The sequence below is a fragment of the Cyprinus carpio genome, unplaced genomic scaffold (assembly GCF_018340385.1).
Source record: "Cyprinus carpio isolate SPL01 unplaced genomic scaffold, ASM1834038v1 S000006585, whole genome shotgun sequence".
NCBI classification, from domain to species: Eukaryota; Metazoa; Chordata; class Actinopteri; order Cypriniformes; family Cyprinidae; genus Cyprinus; species Cyprinus carpio.
The window spans coordinates 2,096,403-2,118,988 of record NW_024879238.1 but is presented as its reverse complement, the minus strand read 5'-3'; the positions used below and the strand labels follow the sequence as shown (position 1 = coordinate 2,118,988).

The following is a 22,586-nucleotide window of genomic DNA, read 5'->3' as shown; positions in this document are numbered from 1 at the left end:
TTTCTCATGTGAGTCTTAAGATTTTCCTTTTTGTGAGAAACTCTTCCCACACTGTTTGCAGGTGTATGGGTACCGTCCCGTCTAGTGTGAAGACTCATGTGGGCATTAAGGTGTTTTTTCTGTGTAAAACACTTTCCACACTGAGAGCAGGTGAGTGTTTTTTCTGTGTTGTGAATAATGTTGTCATCAAGGTTTCTTCTATCAGAGAATCTTTTTCCACACTGTTGGCAGGTGAAAGGCTTCATTCCGGTGTGAATTTTCATGTGCCTGTTAAGGGTTTTTTTTTGTGACTGAAACTTCTTCCACACTGTTTGGCAAGTGAAAGGGCTCTTTCCAGATTTAACTTTCATGTGGCCTTCAATCTTTCTAGTTCCTTCGTTTGGTAAGGACGTCCTTTTCAATCTTTGAGTTGCTAAAATATTTTTCTCCAGTCATGAACTGATGAGGTTTTCTCATATTGATATTCTTCTTCCATATCACTGGGATCTTGACTCTCCTCTTTCAGTGGCATCAGGTCTAAAGCGAAAAGAAACATGCAATTTAACCCCGGTTTAATGTCACATAGCAACACACAACAACAACAACAAAAAAACATTTAGACATGTAAAGCATCAAACACAACTACATGTCTGCTAGATCCTATGACCACAAAGTTACTGTAACCTGTAATCTCAGAACCTCATGTCAATATTGTTTTAATCTTTTTTCTTTTGGACATGTCCCAAATTCTTTCAAGCTGGTAGTCATCAAAGCTCCTTATAAAATAAAACAAAAAAACCCAATAGGGGACTAATTTGGGACTGGGATCATGTGGGTCTCGACACAAATCACATGGGAGCAAGCGGAGTTACCTTTACAGGTCCTGGGATTTAACAAGGAGGATGAAGTAAACGAATGAAGTTGAGAAGATGATTAAAGCAGGTTTTTTATTATATAAAAGCAAAACCAGGCAGGTCTGACATTTAGACACATTTCTCAGTTGTTATTGGGGAAAAATGGAAAGAACTGGACCTTGTAAGTTGTAACAAATGTATTAAAAAAAAACTTTATTTGTAGTTAAAAGGTTATTTGTAGTCCTTGACTTTAGCTTGACACAAACACAATGATCTTATGGTCTGTTTAATCGAGTGAAATGTTTTATTTATGTCATTCTGGACCTAATTTGTACCATATTTTTCTTACACAATGCATCGATTTGCTTCAGAAGGCCTTTATTAACACCCAGGAGACATATAGAGGACTTTTTTATGATGGATGGATGCACTTTATTGGACTTCTATTGGACTATTGAATCTCAACAACCATTCACTGCCATTATAAAGCCTGGAAGAGCCAGAATGTTTCTTAATATAACTGAATGTATTCGTCTGAAAGACGAAAGTCATATAGGTTTACACCTAGGATAGCTTGGGGGTGAATAAATTATGGGCTAATTTTTATTTTTGGGGGAACTATCCTTTTAAGTTTAGAAGTTTAGCTCAAGAGAGCTGGTTAATTACAAACAAATTTGTAATTTGTCTAAAATATTAGAAAAACAATGTCATCTCAACTATAGAGAACGTGAAGCTGACGTCACGCCACATTGAGTTCTGGAAAACTGCTTTGTCTATCAATCACAAAGAACAGGGTCAAGCTAGAGAGTTTGGACATGTTCACAAAGGGGCTGCCTGAGTTTAAAGAAAATAGTGCTAGGTAGGTGAAGAGAGTACCTAATTTTCTCTTGCTGTATAAAGTAAATAAGATCCTTTACCCAGTGAGTGTGAGACTGAGGATGAGGGCTCATCTAGTTTAGAATTAAACGCCAAGCCAAAAGGGTTAAAAAGGCTACAAAGTCTGAAAAATGAGAAGGCAAAAAGAGGCCAGGTGGGAGAACCCCGAATAAACCAGTAATTGGACAAGGTGGAATATCAACAGAGGTAATGGCTGACAATGAAACAAAAATTTACCTCCAAAAAGTACAAAGAGCAGGACCAGAACATATGGATTAAAGTAGCTGGACCAGAATGACACCTGTCACACTCAGGGTCAATAGATGGGTTAATGCAAGCTAGCCTGTTCTTAGACCAATGGGCCCTGTGTACCACCTTGCACAGTATAAGCCTGACATGTGCAGAGAGAAGAGGAGTTAACCCTGTTCAAGACCTCTTTCCATGTCTCCTCATTGATGTCAGTACCAATGTCTTGGGACCAGATGATGCGTTGGTTATCAGAGAAAGCACCACCACACACAGACGTGTCAAGGAATTTGGCTACAGTTGTCGTATTCCTCTTGTTAAGCCACTCCTGTACCACAGACAATGTCAGAGGCGTCTTACCTGAGCTAAGGAGAAGAAGAACTGGACTGTTGCCCAGTGGTCCAAAGTCCTCTTTTCAGATGAGAGCAAGTTTTGTATTTCATTTGGTAACCAAGGTCCTAGAGTCTGGAGGAAGGGTGGAGAAGCTCATAGCCCAAGTTGCTTGAAGTGCAGTGTTAAGTTTCCACTGTCTGTGATGATTTGGGGTGCAATGTCATCTGCTGGTGTTGTCCATTGTGTTTTTTGAAAACCAAAGTCACTGCACCCGTTTACCAAGATATTTTGGAGCACTTCATGCTTCCTTCTGCTGACCAGCTTTTTGAAGATGCTGATTTCATTTCCCAGCAGGATTTGGCACCTGCCCACACTGCCAAAAGCACCAAAAGTTGGTTAAATGACCATGGTGTTAGTGTGCTTGACTGGCCAGCAAACTCACCAGATCTGAACCCCAGAGAGAATCTATGGGGTATTGTCAAGAGGAAAATGAGAAACAAGAGACCAAAAAATGCAGATGAGCTGAAGGCCACTGTCAAAGAAACCTGGGCTTCCATACCACCTCAGCAGTGCCACAAACTGATCACCTCCATGCCATGCCGAATTGAGGCAGTAATTAAAGCAAAAGAAGCCCCTACCAAGTACTGAGTTTCCAGAAGGCCAACAATTCACTAAAAATGTTTTTTTTTTAATTGGTCTTATGAAGTATTCTAATTTGTTATAAAATCAGGATCATGAAGAAGTAAAGAATTATAGGGACAAGGGGGTCGAGACATTGTAAAATCCGGAAGAGCAAGGTCAAATGTAACAGCAGCATGATCCGAAATTACAATAGTATTATAAATGCATGAACTAACCAATGGGAGCAATTTATTATCAACCAAAAATTAGTCAATACGGGAGAAAGAATGATGGACAGGGGAAAAGAAAGAGAATTGTGTCGTATTAGAATTTAAAAAATGCCAAACATCAGAAACTACATATTGTTCCATAAAAAGCTGGATAATCCTGCCAGATTTAGACAAGGTGCATGGCCTAGATGAGAAACGGTCTAGACAGCAGTTAAAATCCCTGCCCAGAATTAGTTCAATGGAATGCAGATCAGGGAGAGAAAAGAACACTTTTTTGAAAAAGCCTCATCATCCCAATTAGGACCATATATATTTGCCTAGGGCTGGGCAATAATTTGATTATCCCAATATAATTTTTCTCGATAAAACGATAATGAAAGTTTGATATGTGCTCAATAATGTTTACGCACTAATGGTGCGCAGGTGTTTTGCAGACTGCACTTCCGGATGCCGCATGCGGTACTGGTTTACAGTCACAGTGTCAGATAGACTTGTAGAAATGGATTAAGAAAAATGAGTGATAGTGAAGAAAATGCAGCGCAGGTCACAGACATTGTTGACAAGAAAGGTGACTCAACTTCAGTAGTCTGGAGATACTTAGTTTTTTGCAATCTGATAACAGAGCGACGTGCACTGAAAACTGTGCCCTGAGTTTCGATTCTTACCACCTGATGTCTGTGATTTTCATGTACCAATTCGGACGGGACTAACATCTCTGTGTTTATTAAAGAGGTGGGAGGGTCTGTTTTGTGCATCTGGGCGTCACAGAGATCACACGTTCTGTATACTAAATACTAAATGGCTAGTATAGCAAAACCATGTTAATGTGTGGTTTCTTTAGTTAAACTTTTTGTTTTTTGTAGTAGGCTAAACCCATGTTTAATTTTCATAAAGGTACATCTGTAATTAAAACATTATGTAACTGAGTGCATAAATGAACTTGAGAAATCTTACCTGATGCTGATATTTAGCCAGTATTAACAGTTTACGTGAACTGGCTCTTGATTTTATTATTATAATTTTTTTATCATTATTATTTCTTTGCCGGGAAGCAAATATATCAAACATGCATGCGGTAAGAGCATCTATGGTAATTCACGTTGGCCAAAACAGACAAGGAAACGTGTTGTGAAATAAAATAATTCACAGACATTCACATTCGGACGGGATTAGTTTTCTCAGAGGATCACTGAGTTTGCTGAAAAACAGTAGGTAATTTGCTCTGGAATTATTACAGAGGTTGTGTGAGAAAAACACAGACGTGGAAGATTCGGACGGGATTAAAATCACCAAGTACGTCTGTGAAACACAGATTTCTCTAACGACCCCCTGTAAAACTAGTCCCGTCCGAATAGGGCTAAAGACAGGCAACACCACAAACCTGTTTCATCATTTAAACAATGTCACCCTTCAGAACATGAAGATGCTAAGAAATTACAGTCCCAAACAAGTGTTGATAGACGTGGACCATCTACAAGCACAAAGCGCATATACCCGGCAGAGTCTCATGTCATCATTTTCCAAAGCCGTGCCTTACAACAAAAAAAACGAAAAGACATGGAGACATCACAAAAGCAGTTGCATATTGCATTCCAAAAGACATGCTTCCCATTAGCCTTGTCGAAAACGAGGGATTTAAGAATCTTATCCAAGTTCTTGACCCCAGATACAATCTACCGGGCCAAAAACATTTCTCGCAGACAGCGCTTCCCAGACTGCATACACAGTTTAGGGAGAAAGTAGAGCGTCAGCTGCAAAATGTACAATTCTTTGCCAAAAATACACCAACACATTAATTTTCCAACAAGAGGTAAAAACATTTTAGACTTTGTTTATACCACACAGAGAGGAGCTTACAAAGCCCTCCCCCTCCCCCACCTTAGTGCCTCAGACCACATCACTGTCATGCTAATGCCTGCATACAGACCGCTCGTTAAAGTCGCCAAACCAGTTCAGAAACAGATTCAAGTGTGGCCGGAAGGGTCGTCAGACGCTCTTCAAGACTGTTTGATACAACTGACTGGAATATGTTTAAGCAGGCTGCCACTTACAATAATACCACTGACCTCCAGGAGTACTCGGAGACTGTCACTGCCTACATCAACAAGTGCATTGAGGATGTAACAGTCACAAAGACCATCACTGTCCGGGCCAACCAGAAGCCGTGGATGACAGGGGAGGTCTACAGACTCCTGGAGATGTGGAACACTGCCTTCAGAGCTAGAGATGAGGTGGGCCTGAGAACAGCCAGGGCCAACCTATCCCGCGGCATCAGAGAGGCTAAGAGACAGTACTCCAGGAGGATAGCCCATCAATTCAGCGACAGCAGAGACACTCTGAGCCTGTGGCAGGGGATATAGACCATTACGGACTACAAGCCCCCACAGCGGAGCTGGGACAGCAACATCTCTCTGCTGAATGAGCTGAACACCTTCTTCGCTCGCTTTGAGGCACAAAACAGCTCCACTGCACAGAAGACTCCAACTCCTCTCGGCGACCAGGTGATGACGCTGACCCCGGACAGCGTGAGGAGATCCTTCAGCAGGATCAATGCACGCAAAGCTCCGGGTCCTGACAACATTCCTGGGCGTGTACTGAGAGACTGTGCAGCAGAACTCACTGATGTCTTCACAGACATTTTCAACATCTGTTGTTCCCACATGTTTCAAAACTACCACCATCATTCCAGTCCCGAAGAAGCCATCTCCATCCTGCTTCAATGACTACCGTCCTGTTGCACTTACTCCCATCCTCATGAAGTGCTTTGAACGGCTAGTCATGCACCACATTAAGTCTGCCCTCCCCCCCTCCCTGGACCCATTCCAGTTTGCATATCGGTCAACCGGTCGACCGATGATGCCATCTCAACTGCCCTCCACTCAGCACTCACACATCTAGAGAAAAAAGACTCATACGTCAGAATGCTGTTCATAGACTTTAGTTCAGCATTCAACACAATCATCCCTCAACAGCTCATTCACAAACTGGTCGAGCTGGGGCTCAACACTTCGCTGTGCATCTGGCTGTTGGACTCTCTGACTGGAAGACCTCAGGCAGTACGTGTCGGCAGCAACACATCCAGCACCATCACACTGAACACTGGGGGCCCCCAAGGATGTGTGCTGAGCCCCATCCTCTTCACTCTGCTGACCTAAGACTGCACACCGTCACACAACTCCAACCTCTTCATTAAGTTTGCGGATGACACGACTGTGGTGGGTCTCATTAGCAACAGAGATGAGACAAACTACAGGAGCGAGCTGAGCCGCCTGGCCGGGTGGTGCAGTGACAACAATCTCTCTCTAAACGTGGAGAAGATGAAGGAGATTGTGGTTGACTTCAGGAGAGCGCACACTCAGCATGTTCCTCTGACCATCAACGGTGCGACTGTGGAGAGAGTGAGCAGCACCAAGTTCCTGGGTGTGCACATCACAGAGGGCCTCTCCTGGACCGACAACACTGCAGCACTGGCCAAGAAATCACAACAGTGTCTCTTCTTCCTCCGCAAACTGAGGAGAGCCAGAGCCCTGGCCCCCATCATGTACACCTTCTACAGAGGCACCATCGAGAGCATCCTGACTTGCTGCATCACTGTGTGGTATGGCACCCGCAATGCGTCCTGCCGGAAGACTCTTCAACGCAGCTGAGAAGATCATTGGTGTCTCTCTCCCCTCCCTCCAGGACATTTATGGAACCCGTCTCACTCGCAAAGCCCTCTGCATTGCAGGTGATCCCACTCACCCGTCACACAGCTTCTTCAGTCTGCTGCCATCAGGGAGGAGACTGCGGAGTCTCCAGGCCAGGACCAGCAGACTGAAGGACAGCTTCATCCATCAGGCTGTCAGGGAAGCTGAACTCGCTCCCGAACTTGCCCCCCCGTCCCTCTTCTGCCCCAGGCACCACTGAACTATGAACCCCCACCCCAGATCCCACATCCCCCAGGTCCTTCCACCCCCCCTCCCTCTAACATACGATGACATGCACCAGTCACTTTGTGCAGCATTGGTCTGCTCACTACCTCATTCACCATGGAACTGACGTCATTCTACCACCTCATCAGTCAGTTAAATAAAATAACTGCTCTTGAGCCCATTTGTCACTTTAATAACACTGAATAAGAATTTTTTTTGATTTAGTAATCTTTTTATCTGCACTGTTTGTTCACTGGTTTGCACTCTATCTGCCATGTGCCTTGCGCTGCTTTTATTTAACTTTATTTTTATTTTATTATGTCTTTTTTACATTCCCTTATTGTATAGTTGTATCTTATATTTTATATTGATCTAGATTTTTAGGCTCTACTGTTAGTGGTGGTGTTTTTGGTGGGAAGTCGTGGCCTAATGGTTAGAGAGTCGGACTCCCAATCAAAGGGTTGTGAGTTCGAGTCTCGGGCCGGCAGGAATTGTGGGTGGGGGGAGTGCATGTACAGTTCTCTCTCCACCTTCAATACCATGACTTAGGTGCCCTTGAGCAAGGCATCGAACCCCCAACTGCTCCCCGGGCGCCGCAGCATAAAATGGCTGCCCACTGCTCCGGGTGTGTGTTCACAGTGTGTGTGTGTTCACTGCTCTGTGTGTACTTCGGATGGGTTAAATGCAGAGCACGAATTCTGAGTATGGGTCACCATACTTGGCTGAATGTCACGTCACTTAGTCACTCACTCACTTAGTGTTATCTGTATGCACCGGGGGTCTGAGAGTAATGCAATTTCGATTCTCTGTATGTATGTACTGTACATGTGGAAGAATTGACAATAAAGCAGACTTGACTTTGGATATATGGTCCAGTTGTACATCGGAGCCTTACCCCACCTGGCAGGACATTGATGTTTTACAGTCAATAAACAAGGCCTTGAAACCACTGCTTGAGTTCACAGATTCACTGTCTGGTGAATCTTATGTGAGTGTGTCCTACCTTAAGCCTGTGCTGCACCTCTTCAGAACAGAGGTCCTGAAACATTCTGCTGACGACACACAGCTCACAAAGGACATAAAGACAATGGTCACAGACTATCTCAGTGAGAAGTATGATGACAAGATAACAGATGAACTGCTTGAAATGGCATCCTTGGTTGAGCCGCGCTTCAAGACTCGATATATCAGGCCAGAAAAGACTGAGGCTATCGAGCAGTATCTGAGATTCTGAATCTGGAGGGAGACCAAAGCCCCATTCCACTTCACAGGCTTCATACAGAGCAGAAGAAATGGGAGCTGCTGCAGCTGTTCCTTAACATGTAGCGTAATGTCTTTGGCTGTTCAAAAAATTGAACAGTAAATGCTGACTAAGATTAAGATTGATATTTTGTTTATTCATTTTATTTATACTGTCAGACAGCTAAAACATCTTACAAAATGTTTCAAAACAGCTGCAAGGGATTGGCATTTCTTCTCTATTCTTATTTTTGTTTATTGATAAATATACTTAAAGCACTTTAACTCTGTATCTCGAGTGTTGTATCATGTTACAATTCTTATTTTTCTATAAAGATATTTTATATATTCTATTAATTTTAATAATATTGTATTCTATTGATATTGATTTTACTAGTAATATTGTAATCTGTATTCTACCTCAATTGATCACTTGTTAGAAAATAATTGGTCATGTTCTGACAATAAAAAGTAGTTTAAAACCATAATTAACTGTCTGGTTTTTACAACTTTCATTCAGGAGTAAAAATTTTGATTTGGGACGCACCTACTTCTCGGTCTTTATCGACCTGTTTGCCCCTTCCTTTGGACATTTCAAAAGCAATTTAAGTCCCAAACTATTTTGTAAACAAAAACTGTCAGATGCTAACAAAAGCACTGAGACACTAGCGGTGACACCGTTTTCACGGTAATCAGATCAAAGTAAACGAAATTCTACAAAACTTAGGAGAAAAAAAATCTAATTATCGTGCGAAGCCATAACCCAGCTTCTCTACCCTGCAAACGATCCAATGAAGAATGTGAATATTTAACTTTAAGGCAAAAACAAAACAAAAGATAAGCAGGTATCGGTATTAAGTTCAGAATTTGCAGCAGATGGTGATCCTCCCAGAATGCAATGCAGCGTGACGTAGCTTCACATTCTCTATATTCAGTTTTGCAGAATATCTGTTTTTATGAAGAATTATCAGTTTGAATCCTGAATATTGTTAGCTAAAAGATGATAACAGCATTCATTTCACTTGTTTCTCAAAAAGAAAACGTTTTTCTATCTTAGCTAAACCCTTTAAAAGTTTGTATTTTTAGGAGTAAAGGTGTTTTCCACTGAACGTAATTTTACTTGAGAGTTGAAAACCAATGTTAAACTAATTGTTCTGTTTAAGCTACTTCTGTATTATGTTTTCTAATTTAATGTGTACGTGTCATTCATTTCTGTAGAGCTGGATATTTTATCAAGGATCAAATGAGTGAGTTCTTCTTTGAGAATGAAAACCAACCTGTTTGTTCCTCTGTATCTTCTTGTTTCAGACTGAACACTTCTTCAATCTTCAGCTCTTCCATCTCTTCTTTAATAAACGCCATCATTATAATTGTGTGTCACGTGATCTCAGTTACTTCAGCAGTTTTTCTGTGTTTGGTACTCTGTGACATTTAAGATGACAAAAAAAAAAAAAAATAACCTTAAACTATCTCATTCAGCTCCCTAGTTCAGTAGTCAGCGCACTGATAAGGGAGTCAGTCACAGTGAGAGTTAACGGCATGATTATTAATATATATATAAATACACATATTAAGAAGAAATTAGTTTCATTATTTGGTATTTATGATGTGTATTGTTTGTATTTGTAGATAGCATGTATTATATCGTGTTTTCGTTAGATACAGGTTAGTAAGAGTTATTCTCGCATGTTTATGTTTTGTTGTGTTTACTTTGTGCGGACCGTCAGCGCGCGGCGACTCAAGAGATTCGAATCACTGAATCGGTTCGCGAAGCGATTGATTCAATATTCTTCATTTAAAAGAGCTCCGTTTCTCCATCACTAGTACTTGCTCATCAGTTCGTGTTTAAGGTGAACTGAGTCACGATAAAGGAAGCAAAGTGAGGCGCTCTTTTCTGTTACAGATGTGTGGATGCGTTTTAATCACAAATTAGCGCTCATAAATGATAGATGAAGCGCTGCAGTATTACATTAAACAATAATTAATTTTAGATCGCTTACTAAAAACTATGAAACTGCTCCACCGGGTATCGATTTAAACACTTTACTTTAAATGGCTAAAACACAAACCTTCCTTCAGTCGAATCACAGCGCGGCTTTATGACGTCATATAATCAGAACAAAATAAAAGTCCTATATAGTGCATAAAAATGTATAGAAAATGTTTTATGTGGTAAACTTTATTTTCAAATATGCTGTTCAGTGATGTTATGACAATAACTACCAATGCAAGATATAAGCTTGTGTGAGATTCTGTCTGAAAGGCAAAAGTGCAGAAACCATTTATAAAAAGTTAGTAAAGTAAAAGTAAAAAATTATTAGTTTATCCCTAAATATCAAATGCTTGTCAACCAAATGTAACCTTTATTAGGGCAACAGACGAAAACAAACATGCAGCAATCATTAAATAGCATATGTTTCAATGTTATTAGTTATTGTGTGCAGAATATGAAACTTAAAGATTGGCTTCTGTAAACATTCTGCCAAGTTGAAATGTATTCTTATATACATTTAAAATGATGTTTGAATGCCTTCCTCTGGTGAATTGTGTGAATTACACTGCTGAAATATGATTTTTTTTTCATGTCATATTCAAATCCAGACTGACAACGTTTACATAATCATTGAACTCAAATAACACAGTGCAGAGTTCATTATAAGTTTATGTCCTTTTGTTTGTAATAAAAGTTATCTGAAGTATGCAGAGAAGGATGCAAATAAAAAAATGGTAGCCCACATTCAGCGTTTCATCTGTATCTGTTAAGTGTGATGGCAAAAGAAAAAAAAAACATTACACTGATCACAACTGAACTGATGTCCTTCAGAATGAATGCATATGGCTCAGTTAAGTCACACTGAGGAACACTGCACTTTCTTTCCAGAAGAAAGCCGGTTTCACACCACAAGCGCAAGCGGCAATAGAGCTCCGGACGTCACGTGACCCATTCTGTTTACACCACCATGCTGGGAGCGAATATGAAATGATACTTCGCTTATTAAAAATAACCGATGCATGAGTTTCAAGGCAACAGAGTTTACTGTGCACTAATTCAAAAGACATAGACCTGTACATAGCAAAACTTACTAGATTAAACATAACAGATACCTATAAGGCCCCCGGGGTGCTTTTAACGTACATATCAATAAAGGAACGGATAGCTTTCCTGAATTGCAGTATCCTGATATCTACAACTAGCATTACCTCATCAACTTTCCCTCGTCCTACTCCGGAGACTCCTTAAAAGCCCACAAAAGCCTGGAGGGGTACAAATGGATGCAATCTAATTTTTTGATGAATATTCAACTTTGGAGTCTGCCGGCTAAAACCTGCTTTGTCGTCATTGGAAGGGTAAGTCAACTGTGTTTTAACGTAATCGACCCTAGCTGTCCTTGTAGGTAGCCAGCATGTGTACTGTATTCACAGTGATATAGCTATCATAAATATCATGAAAATATCCCGTTTAAACCCAAATTTTGTGTTGAAAATTTTTGAGTTTTATTGTAGTGAACCATTTTAGTTGTCTATCGGGATCCTTAGGAATCTGAAAAAATTATGCCTAAATATATATATAGAGAGAGAGAAAGAGAGTGAGATATTTAGGCATTGTTGTGCAAATCTTCCCACATCGTGATATAGACATGTGGGGGTGTATTAGAAAGAAACGTTTTAGGTAGGAGTGGCTTAACTTTAATAAAGAATATCTCTTTGGATTTGAGACTTTAGTCTTTGAAACTTTACAGATCTTCATTATGCACCAAGAGCTTGTAACACTCCAAAGAGAAATGAAAAATTGAAATCGCATCATATGACCCTAATAATGAACTAACTTTGCAGAACTTTTTTATGCTCAAACAGCAACATTACAGACTAACTAAAGTTGAAAAATGAAAGAAAAAGCACAATAGGACCCCTTTAAATGTAAAATGGTTTTTCTCTGTTCTGGCATCCCTGGCGCACAGCAGCTGTCCACCATGTTGAAAAAGTAAGATTTGTAAGGTCTAAACATTCTGGTTTTAAATTATTGTTCGACCACTGTCAATACCAACGCTACAGCCAATCTAGCGCTCTCCTGATTGCTAGCCAAAATGGCGGAGTTTATTTGCTAGCTTTTAGCAGAAGCTAACGCCTATGTGCCTGTGCTGAATATGATTACACATCGCTCCAGTAGAGTTATTTTAAGCCAATTTGACATTACATAGTTTATTAAAAATAACAGATACCTATAGATGGACATAACAATCCCACACCTTGCTCGTCTTCCATTTGGTCATTTTTGAGCTCGCTGCCTCAAACACAAAGAAAATGCATGCGAGGTAAAAATGTAGTTTCCGCCCAGATACACTTTTAAAGATTTTTCCAAAAAAATTATTTTATCTTATTTAAAATGTTTTAAATGTTACATTAAAATTATGTTAATCTGAATAACAAGATCCTATTTTTTTTCCCTCTCTTGTGTAATCGACAAATTGTTTGCAGTGTCGACTAGTAGGAGCTCTACCGTTTAGTCAACTAGACCCTGCACCTCTCTAGTGGATACTTTCACGAGTCTGCAGCAACACTGACGTGAAGCTCAAGCTTGTGGTGTGAAACAGGCGCCAGTCTTTAAATGACGTTTCAAGCTTGAGTGATACATAGAAGTCTTCTCACACTGAAGACAGTTGTAAGGCCTCTCTCCAGTGTGATCTCTCATGTGAATCTTAAGGTTTCCTTTGTACGGGAAACTCTTTCCACACTGAGGGCAGATGAATGGCTTCTCTCCAGTGTGAACTCTTACGTGATTCTCAAGGTTTGCTTTGTTTGCGCAAGTCTTTCCACAGAGATCGCACATGAAAGGCTTCTCTCCAGCGTGAGTTTTTACATGATTCTTCAGGCATTTGCTGTCTTTGAAACTCCTTCTACACTGATGACATATAAAAGGCCCCTCTCTTTTGTGAATCTTAATGTGATTGTTAAGGTTTTCTTGAAATCCGATCGTATGATATTGTATGTGGACATTAAGGTTTTTTTTGTGTGTGAAACTCTTTTCACACTGATCGCAAGCGAAGGGCTTTTCTCCAGTGTGAACTCTCATGTGAGTCTTAAGATTTCCTTTTTGTGAGAAACTCTTCCCACACTGTTTGCAGGTGTATGGGCACTGTCTAGTATGAAGACTCATGTGGATATTAAGGTGTTTTTTTTGTGTAAAACTCTTTCCACAATGAGAGCAGGTGAAAAGTCGGTCAGCAGTGTGAACACTCATGTGGGTGTTAAGGTATGTTCTGTCAGAGAATCTCTTTCCACACTGTTGGCAGGTGAACGGCTTCTCTCCGGTGTGAATTTTCATGTGCCTGTCAAGGGTTTGTTTGAGACTGAAACTTCTTCCACACTGTTGGCAAGTGAAAGGCTTCACACCGGTGTGAATTTTCATGTGCCTGTTAAGGGCTTGTTTGTAATTGAAACTTCTTCCACACTGTTGGCAAGTGAAAGGGCCCTTTCCAGTTTTAACTTTCATGTGGGCTTTAATGTTTTTTTTATTTCCTTTGTTTTGTGAGGATGTTTTTTCAATCTTTGAGTCACTAAAACATTTTTCTCCAGCCATGAACTGATGAGGTTTCTCATATTGATATTCTTCTTCCATATCATTGAGCTCTTGACTCTCCTCTTTCAGTGGCATCAGGTCTAAAACAGAAAGAAACATGCAATTTAGCCCTGGTTTAATGGCACATAGCAAAAAACAAAAAAAACATTTAGACATGTAAAGCATCAAACACAACCACATGTCTGCTAGATCCTATACCCACAAAGTTACTGTAACCTGTAATTGCAGAACCTTATGTCACTATTGTTAACTCTTTGTTTTCTTTAGGACACGTCCCAAATTCTTTCAAGCTGGCAGTTATCAAGCCCCTCACAAAACAAAACATAACAATAAAGAAACGTACTCTGTTACAAACGTAATCTCGGTTCCCTGAGATACGGAACGAGTACTGCATATGGGGAAAAGCTCCTTTTTTCCTCGATACTGAAGCCTTTTTTCAATAACGCAGTGCAACCACACTGCCATTGGTTTATTCTGTAAACTTTTTTAAACCAATGACAGTGCTGCGTAGCTGCGCAAGCCTGTGGCGATGCAGCACGCCAAAGCCCGCCAAAATGGGTGGGGTGAATGGCTATATAAGCAGGCAAATCGCCAGAGGAAATCAGGTCATACGGCTGAGGCGACAACACTGAAGCCGCAGCCTCGTGGCACAGCATATAACGCAGTACTCGCTCCGTATCTCAGGGAACCTAGGTTACGTTCTTAACCGAGTATGTTCTCTTTTGATACTTCACTCATACTGTGTATGGGGAACGAATTCAACCGAGCCGTGCCACAGTAGGGAACGACAAGACTTATCTTGGACACCTTGGGGTCCAGGGGACAATTGAGAGGGCCAGAGCCATCGAACCCTTTACGCTACACTGCTAAGAGGGAGCTAGCTCCCTGGAGATGGCTTGATGAAGGAGTCTGATACAGCCATCGAGGAACTTGATTTAGAGTGGGCTCCTCCTGAAGAGCCAACGCGCAGCAGACTGGACGAGTGGTACCTGCCGGGACGCCGCCAGGCCCCCCGCCAGTGCTCTGCCCCATTCTTCCCTGAAGTTCACGACGAGCTGACTAAGTCGTGGCGCACTCCCTTCTCGGCCCGCTGCCTCGAGATGCTGGCAGTAGAGCGAGCCCTTCAATCCTTTCAGGCGATCCTGAAGGGGCGCCACGTCCTAGTCCAGTCGGACAGCATGACAGTGGTGTCCTACATAAATCACCAAGGCGGCCTTTCGTCCAGCCGCCTCTGCGCACTGGCAAAGCACCTCTTGGAATGGGCATTACCCAGGCTTCGATCGCTCAAGGCGACGCATATACCTGGCAGGACAAATCTGGGAGCAGACATGCTATCTTGGAGCAATGTCCCCTTGGACGAGTGGATGCTCCATCCCCAGACGGTTCTCAAAATCTGGGAGTTTTTTGGGAATGCAGAGGTCGACCTCTTCGCCTCAGAAAGCAACTTTCATTGCCCAACCTATTTTTCGAAGTACACAGATGCGCTGGCCCACAAATGGCCCAGCCTCCTTCTTTACGCTTTTCCCCCGATCGCTCTGATCCCACAGGACATCAGACGAGTCAGGGAAGATAAGCACAGAGTCCTCCTGGTCGCCCCACTCTGGAGGAACCAAGTTTGGTCCTCTGAGCTATTCAAGCTTTCCACACAAGCCCCATGGCCGATCCCCCTGAGGCGGGACCTCCTCTCTCAGGCGAACAGGACAATCTGGCATCCACAGCTAGAACTCTGGGCTCTGCACCTATGGTCTCTCGATGGGAGCCTTTAAGCCTCCCCAGGGACGTGCTAACACACCATTGCTCAGGCGAGAGCCCCGTCTACAAGAGGCCTCTACGCCCAGAAATGGTCAGTCTTCGTTGACTGGTGCTCAGCACGAAACGAAGACCCTGTTGAGTGTAATGTATCTCCGATACTGTCATTTCTCCAAGAGCGTCTAGACAAGCAGCATTTCATGCTCCTATCACTGGCCAATCAGTGGGTCGAAACAGGCGGTTGAACCCCCCGCGTCCTCTCACTGTTCCCACTTGGGACCTTCACACGGTCCTCGGAGCACTCAAAGGACCTCCCTTTGAAACATTGCGGTCAGCTGACCTTCGGCCCCTAACGCTCAAAACCGCTCTGCTACTTGCTCTAGCATCGGTCAAGCGTGTTGGTGATCTGCAGGCCCTCTCGGTGAGCCCTGCATGCCTTGAGTTTGGGCCCAATGACTCAAAGTCATTTTAAAACCCAGGCATGGCTACGTCCCTAAAGTGCTCTCGACCCCGTTCAGAGCACAGGTCATTTCCCTCTCAGCACTGCCCCTTTTGTCAGGCGAGCGAGAGCTGGAATTACTCTGCCCACTGAGGGCTTCGAGGATATACATTGAACGGTCACAGCCGTTCCGGCAATCTGACTAGCTTTTTGTCTGCTTTGGTGGCCGCACCAAGGGGTCTTTGATCTCAAAGCAGCGCCTCTCGCATTGGATAGTCGACGCTATCGCTCTGTTACTCCTCTATGGGCCTTGAGTGCCCCATAGGAGTAAGAGCCCACTCCACTAGAGGGATGGCCTCTTCTTGGGCCTGGTCTAGTGGTGTCTTTATCAAGGACATCTGTGAGATGGCCGGCTGGTCCTCGCCGTCCACTTTTGTCAGATTCTATAACCTGGACATCCAGACCTTGCATGCTTGGGTCCTTTTGGTATGACAACGACGGCCTGTATCAGACTCCTTCATCATGCGGAAAAGCTCGGCATCCATCCCAGCTCTGGCGTCGATGGGCTCAAGTGACGGCATGTGGGCGGGTCAGAATCACCGGCCCAATCCTCCGTTTCGGAAGCCGCGAGTGACATTGAGTCATCAAGCGGCTCATTCTCTGTTCCGCCAAAAGAGACGAGGTCGCTCGCTTCAGCCGAGGGACGCTGCTCTGGGCGTGAGAAGAGGAAGGGGGACGGCTCTCTCATAGGAGAGGGTGAGGCACGCGGGTGCTGGGCCGGCGTGAGCTCACCCAAATCCGGGTGCTGAGCCCCTCTACCCCGCTGTCTTTTCCTGGCCAGTTCGTGGGAGGAAGGAGACAGGGGGGCGCGAGGGGCGGGACCGCTTTCATTAAAGAAAGTGATCCGTGAGCGCAGAGAGGCGAGACTCATGCTTTCACAAAAAGCATGGGGTTTTCCCAGGCAAAAGACGCACTCACCGTGGCCGTCATCTTCATGCAGAGGGGCTCTGCATGTGCCACAGCTGTGGAGTGGCATTTGCTCAGATGCCGCCGCTGTGAAAACGGCGTTAGAAACAATCTTTTAGAGCAGTGAAAACCACTGGAAATTGCTCTTTTAGAATCGCCGGATGGCGGCAGGAGATCCGCTGAGAAGCGGCCGGAAGTGAGAAGCGGGCGGCTCGGGAACGGCGCTAGAGAGCGGCTGTCTGCAAGAGCGCCGGCGCTGCAGGCGATCGGCGATCTCAGCTGATCCGCTGCGGTGCCTCTTCGACGGCGAGAGCTCGTTCCAGGGGAAAGCGTTCAGTAGGGATCCAGCGAAGTGAAGTCGTCTCTGAAGGAGTAAGATCTGATTTCTTCTGGCGATTTGCCTGCTTATATAGCCATTCGCCCCGCCCATTTTGGCCGCAGCCGCAGCGCTGTCATTGGTTTAAAAAAGTTTACAGACTAAACCAACGGCAGTGCAGTTGCACTGCGTTATTGAAAAAAGGCTTCAGTATCGAGGAAAAAAGGAGCTTTTCCCCATACGCAGTATGAGTGAAGTATCGAAAGGGAACTGCTTTGGGACTGGGATCCTGTGGGTCTCGACACACAAGATTTAACAAGAAGGATCGAGTAAGCAAATGAATGAAGTTGAGAAGAAGGTTAAGGGTGCTTTCACACGAGCACTTTTGGTGCGCACCTGGGTTGGATTGACATCAGAGTTCAGTTCTATTGGACGATGTGAACGCTGTCTTCCGAATTTGGGTGCACACCCGCGAACTGTACCCGAGTCCACTTAAAAACGGTGGTCTGGGGTACGGTTCATGTGAACTCTGGTACGGTTCGCTGCTGATGTGAACACAATCATACCAAATCACGGAAGTGAACTACTATTAATGATGTATTATTTGATAAAAATGTGTTTGTGTGTGTTTCACTCACTTCCCTGTTGAGTATGACTGTCGCAACTGCAAACAGAGAGCTGTATATCTCATTCCTGTTCGCCTGTTCGTTTTGTACCGAAGCTTTGTAAACAAAAGGAACAGTTTTTAAAAATGTAAATATATAAAAGTGCAGAGAGCAATGTTATGCATTTGCCATCTCCTCCTGCCCCGTCATCACTAGGCAACGGGGAAGACAGCTGCTGGCTTCATGATGCAAACAAACCACGGTTCGGACCCAAATAGAATAATATGAACGCAGTCCAGCGGGGGCAGGGGGAGGGGGGAGCAATCGAACTTGGGTGTGGACCAGGCAGGTGAACCAAGAGTGAAAGCACATTCAAGCAGGTTTTTATTATATAAAAAGCAAAACAAGGCAGGTCTGACATTTGGACACATTTCTTAGTTGTTACTGGGGGAAAAATTAAAAGAATTGGACCTTGTAAGTTGTGACAGATGTATTGAAAAAAGAAAGTTAAAGTTTAAAGTTTATTTGTCGTTAAAAAGTTATTTGTAGTGCTATACTTTAGCTTGACACTTATACAGTTATCTTATGTCCAGCAAACACAGTATGTTGTGAGGACGTCGCCAATTGGTCGTCATTTGGTCAGTGTGCCATTACTTTATGACAATGTCGTGAGGACATCATGGTGACGTTGCAATTTTTTGCAAACATTGTGGGAACATCCTGAACGTGGTCAGCTGGTCTCCAGATAACTTTTCATATTATTGCACAACATGTATTGTCTTTGTTAAGATGTATCCAATAGCCTATTTGGGAAATATACTGAATTCATAAAGCATTTTAAATTATGGCATGAATTATTATATTTGTAGATAGATAAAAATATTTGTCATCAAAAAGACAAAACAAAAAACAAATAGTTTGCTTAGCAAATGGTGATCATTGTGAATGACACGTTTGTAAATGACTTGAGAATGAGATTATTGAAAGAGGGCATGGGACAAATTAACATTAAACTAGCGCCGACATCACTTTCTGTGTACTGCGTAAGTGCACGTGCCAATCATTTGTTATGTAACTGTCAACTTCCAGCACACAGACAGAAGAAAAAGTTATAAATCTACTTTTATTCATTGTTTTTACTGATTTAATGTTGGATATCACCCGAGATGATTAGCATTTTTGTATTTTTGTAGGTTTTTTTAATTTAATTAAATAAATAAATGCCCTGTGTGGTTAATTACATTAGCTCACCTGTGTTTTATTAGTTGATCATCCTCAACTATCTGTCCCTCGTTAGCTACCCTACTTTTAGTTTCGCATAGCCAGACCTTCAGACTAACGGCTGAAGGTCTGGAATCTATGGCAGCTTGAGGCCCATGAGGCCGTTTGACTGACATGGCAAACAACCAATCACAGTTCGTCTCGTTCAGCGCCACGTATCAGGGTGTGGAAATGTTGCCACAATAACAGACTGGTGTGTAAAACTCTGATGTATTTTAAAGATTCTATGCCGTGAACTTTAAATATATTTTACATATAGTGTTGAGAATCCAGTGTTTAGTTGATCCTGATAAGCACATGTCGTCACAGTTGTAAACTCGATGGCTTTCTTCTTTCATGAGGAGGTTTGGCACCATGGCATCTTTTTTCCGGACAGAATGTTAAAGAAAGTGACACTCATGACTCCCGGAAATCTTGTATAATTCAACCAATCCCATGGCGATTTCCACCTTCCTGAAAGTGTTTTCACCTTTTGTGTTCCATATGCATCAGACGTTTAGCCGACGGTCTGTGGGCATGACGTCTGGGGCTGAGACTACCCTACTTTAATTGTAGTCTTTTTTAATTTATCTTCATTTTGTCCGGTTGAATGTTACCCTGTGTGTTAGACCCTCTTCAGCTTGTGGATTACCATTAAAAGGATTTGTTTATATTATCTTCGTCATGCCTGCATCTTCCTAGCAGCAGTATTGTGACAGAATACTGGACCAACAAAAAAACTCTCTCTTTGTTTTTAAGTGTTTTTTATTTTTTCATGGACATCACCGCACTTTTCACCTCGGCGTTCGACAACGCTACGCTGAACTCCCTGTTCTGCATTGGGGCTAATTACCATTGCCCTGTCGACCTCCCAGACACCACTGGACTGTGCTAGAGAGAGGCAATCATCCAGTGTCTAGAGAGCATCTACACCTGATCCAGAACACAGCCAGACCCAGAGCACAGGCCACCATCACCCCACTGCACAGAGCCAAAGCCCGCCGCAACTGATGAGCCAATGCCAAATGGAGCTAAAGAGCTGAAGATCGCTGTGGAGCCGGAGCTTCAAGTGAGGTCAGACCAGGTGCGAGAGCCAGCTACAGTGCTTGCCACGAGGGAGAAAGCTGTGGACAGCAAGAGTCCCTCCGGCTCCAGTGCGGCTTTCCGGATCCCCGCCTCGGTCGCTGGAGCCATTTGCTCTGCCTTGGCCCTCCGGATCCTCCCAGTAGCCCTGGCTCATCGGCTCTCTGCCTCAGGCTCCACCTCCACCCCTGCTCAGCCACAATAGGTTTGGCCCTTCCTTCAACTATGGCTTCTCCCTCCATCGGCTCCACCGTGGGCCACCATCAGGGCTGTGGCCGGGGTCAAGCCTGGCTCCTCCAAACTTTTCTCCTGGCTTCTCCCTCCATCAGCTCCACCCTGAACTTTTGTTGTCGCCCTCCTCCTGGGTGTCTGTCCTCCACCAGAGCCTCTACCTGGCTGATCTGCCTGTGTTCCTGCCAGCCCTTCGCCGTCCCATCACCAGGTCGCGTCTTCGGGAGGGGGCAATGTGTCACACCCCATTGGACTTCTGTTGTGTTTTCATCCATTTATGTGCTCTGTTTGACCCAGTTTCTGTCTCTCCTTGCTTAGTTCACCTGTGTCCTTCTTAGTGTGATCATCCTCACCTGTCTGTCCCTCGTTAACTACCTTACTTTAGTTGTAGTCTGTTCCGTCTGTCTTTGTCCGCTATTGCTGAATGTTAACCTGTGTGTTAGACCCTCTACATCTTGTGGATTACCATTAAAAATATTTGTTTATATTATCTTCATCATTCCTGCCTCTTCCTAGCAGCAGTATCGTGACACACGAGGCGGACTGAGGTAAGCTAACGGTTAAAAACTTGAGATAAAATGTTAAACCTTGTTAAAAAATTTTTTTTTTAAATGTAACAGACTATATAGCATTCACTTTCAAATTATTTAAACTTCAACTGTGTACATGCTAACGTAGCCTAATCATATTCCGTTTACAATGATTTTCTGTAAAGATGATGTTTTCGCACCGATCGCTGAAAAACTTCCAGGTCGTACATAAACTATATATCTGTGTCATCTTCATTTCTCCCTCTTTCATCCCCAATCAACACCGAGACCCACCCGCTGTTTGTTTCAGTAAGATTTGAGTAAGTTTGCTAAGTGCGCCCACTACTCTTGAAAATGGACAGTGGGCAAGCTACACTTCAATACTGCATCTTAGGAGGGAAGACAACTAGAGCAGCGAAAATGTACTAGAGCAGTGTAGACAGCCTCTAGCTGTTAGCGTCTGGTTTAGACATGTTGTCTGTGTTTGAGTAAAGAAAATGACTAGTATAATTATAACGATCAGAATACTAAACATCACACATCCAATATCGATGTTAAAACGATATATCGTGCAGCCCTAAACAGGGTTGGATTTAGGGATGCAACGGTACAGTATGCTCTTCTGTGTCAGCGGCGACACAAGATGCGCTGTTTTTTTTTTCCCAAATCAAAGCATAAATATACATAGAAAACTTATCTCTTGTTGTCGCAGCTGACACAGAAGAGCATATGCTGCCTGCATACAGCTCAGACTTGCCAAAATGGCTCCACGCTGATGTGGAGTGACACAGAGGAGAAAAATTGTTGAATAAAGCTGTTATTTTTGTTTGCTTCTTAGTGTACATGATTCGTATTTAAATATATATATGTATATGTATATATTTATTTAAATATATATATTATTATTATTATTATATTATTATTATTAATGTTGAAAACAGTGTGCTGCCCAGTATTTTTTTGTCTACACCAGTGTTTCCCAATCTTTTTTCTGCCTTGGCACAGTTTTGATATGTAAAAAATCCCATATTAAAAAGGAAAATGTCATTTTTTTTTTTCAGTAATAATTAATCATTGTGTCATCAGAGTTGGTATTTTGCTTTATATATGATCAGACACTTGCATTTAATTTCTGAAAACCATACTCAAATGGAGCTAAAGGATAGTTCACCCAAAAATAAAAATTCATCAATAATCAAATAATCAATAATTACTTACCCTCATGTTGTTCCAAAACCGTAAGACCTTCGTTCATCTTCAGAACACAAATTAAAATATTTTTGATGTAATCCGAGAGCTCTCTGACCCTCCCATAGACAGCAACACAATTGTAATGTTCCCAGGTCCAGAAACGAAGCAAGGACATCAGTAAAACAGTCCATGTGACATCAGTGGCTCAACTTAAGTTTTGCGAAGCTAGGAGAATATCTTTCTGTGTGCAAAAAAAATAAAAATGTATTTAACTATTCTTCTCCCTCGAGTTACGTCTTCAGCCATTGTGGAGAGTACCCAAGACCGTAATCTGCATAATCAGTGTTGT

The 22,586-nt window shown here is 42.8% G+C and overlaps 1 protein-coding gene and 1 long non-coding RNA gene across 4 annotated transcripts in view; both read right to left on the bottom strand.

The window, feature by feature from the left end:
- Positions 1 to 436: 436 nt before the first annotated feature.
- On the bottom strand, positions 437 to 11,970 carry LOC122144080. Its single transcript, XR_006159516.1, has 3 exons — positions 10,359 to 11,970; positions 9,567 to 9,711; positions 437 to 516 (listed from the first exon to the last, which is right to left on the bottom strand). It is a non-coding gene; the product is annotated as an uncharacterized LOC122144080 (long non-coding RNA).
- Positions 11,971 to 12,526: 556 nt separating this feature from the next.
- Positions 12,527 to 22,586, bottom strand: part of LOC109067561 (gastrula zinc finger protein XlCGF8.2DB-like) — a 47,263-nt gene continuing 37,203 nt past the window's right edge. For all 3 annotated transcript variants that reach the window (XM_042754693.1, XM_042754695.1, XM_042754694.1), the window contains one exon: positions 12,527 to 13,947. In XM_042754693.1, the coding sequence (XP_042610627.1) occupies positions 12,860 to 13,947 (1,088 nt within the window). In that variant the 3' untranslated portion in view covers positions 12,527 to 12,859. The remainder of the gene's footprint in view (positions 13,948 to 22,586) is intronic.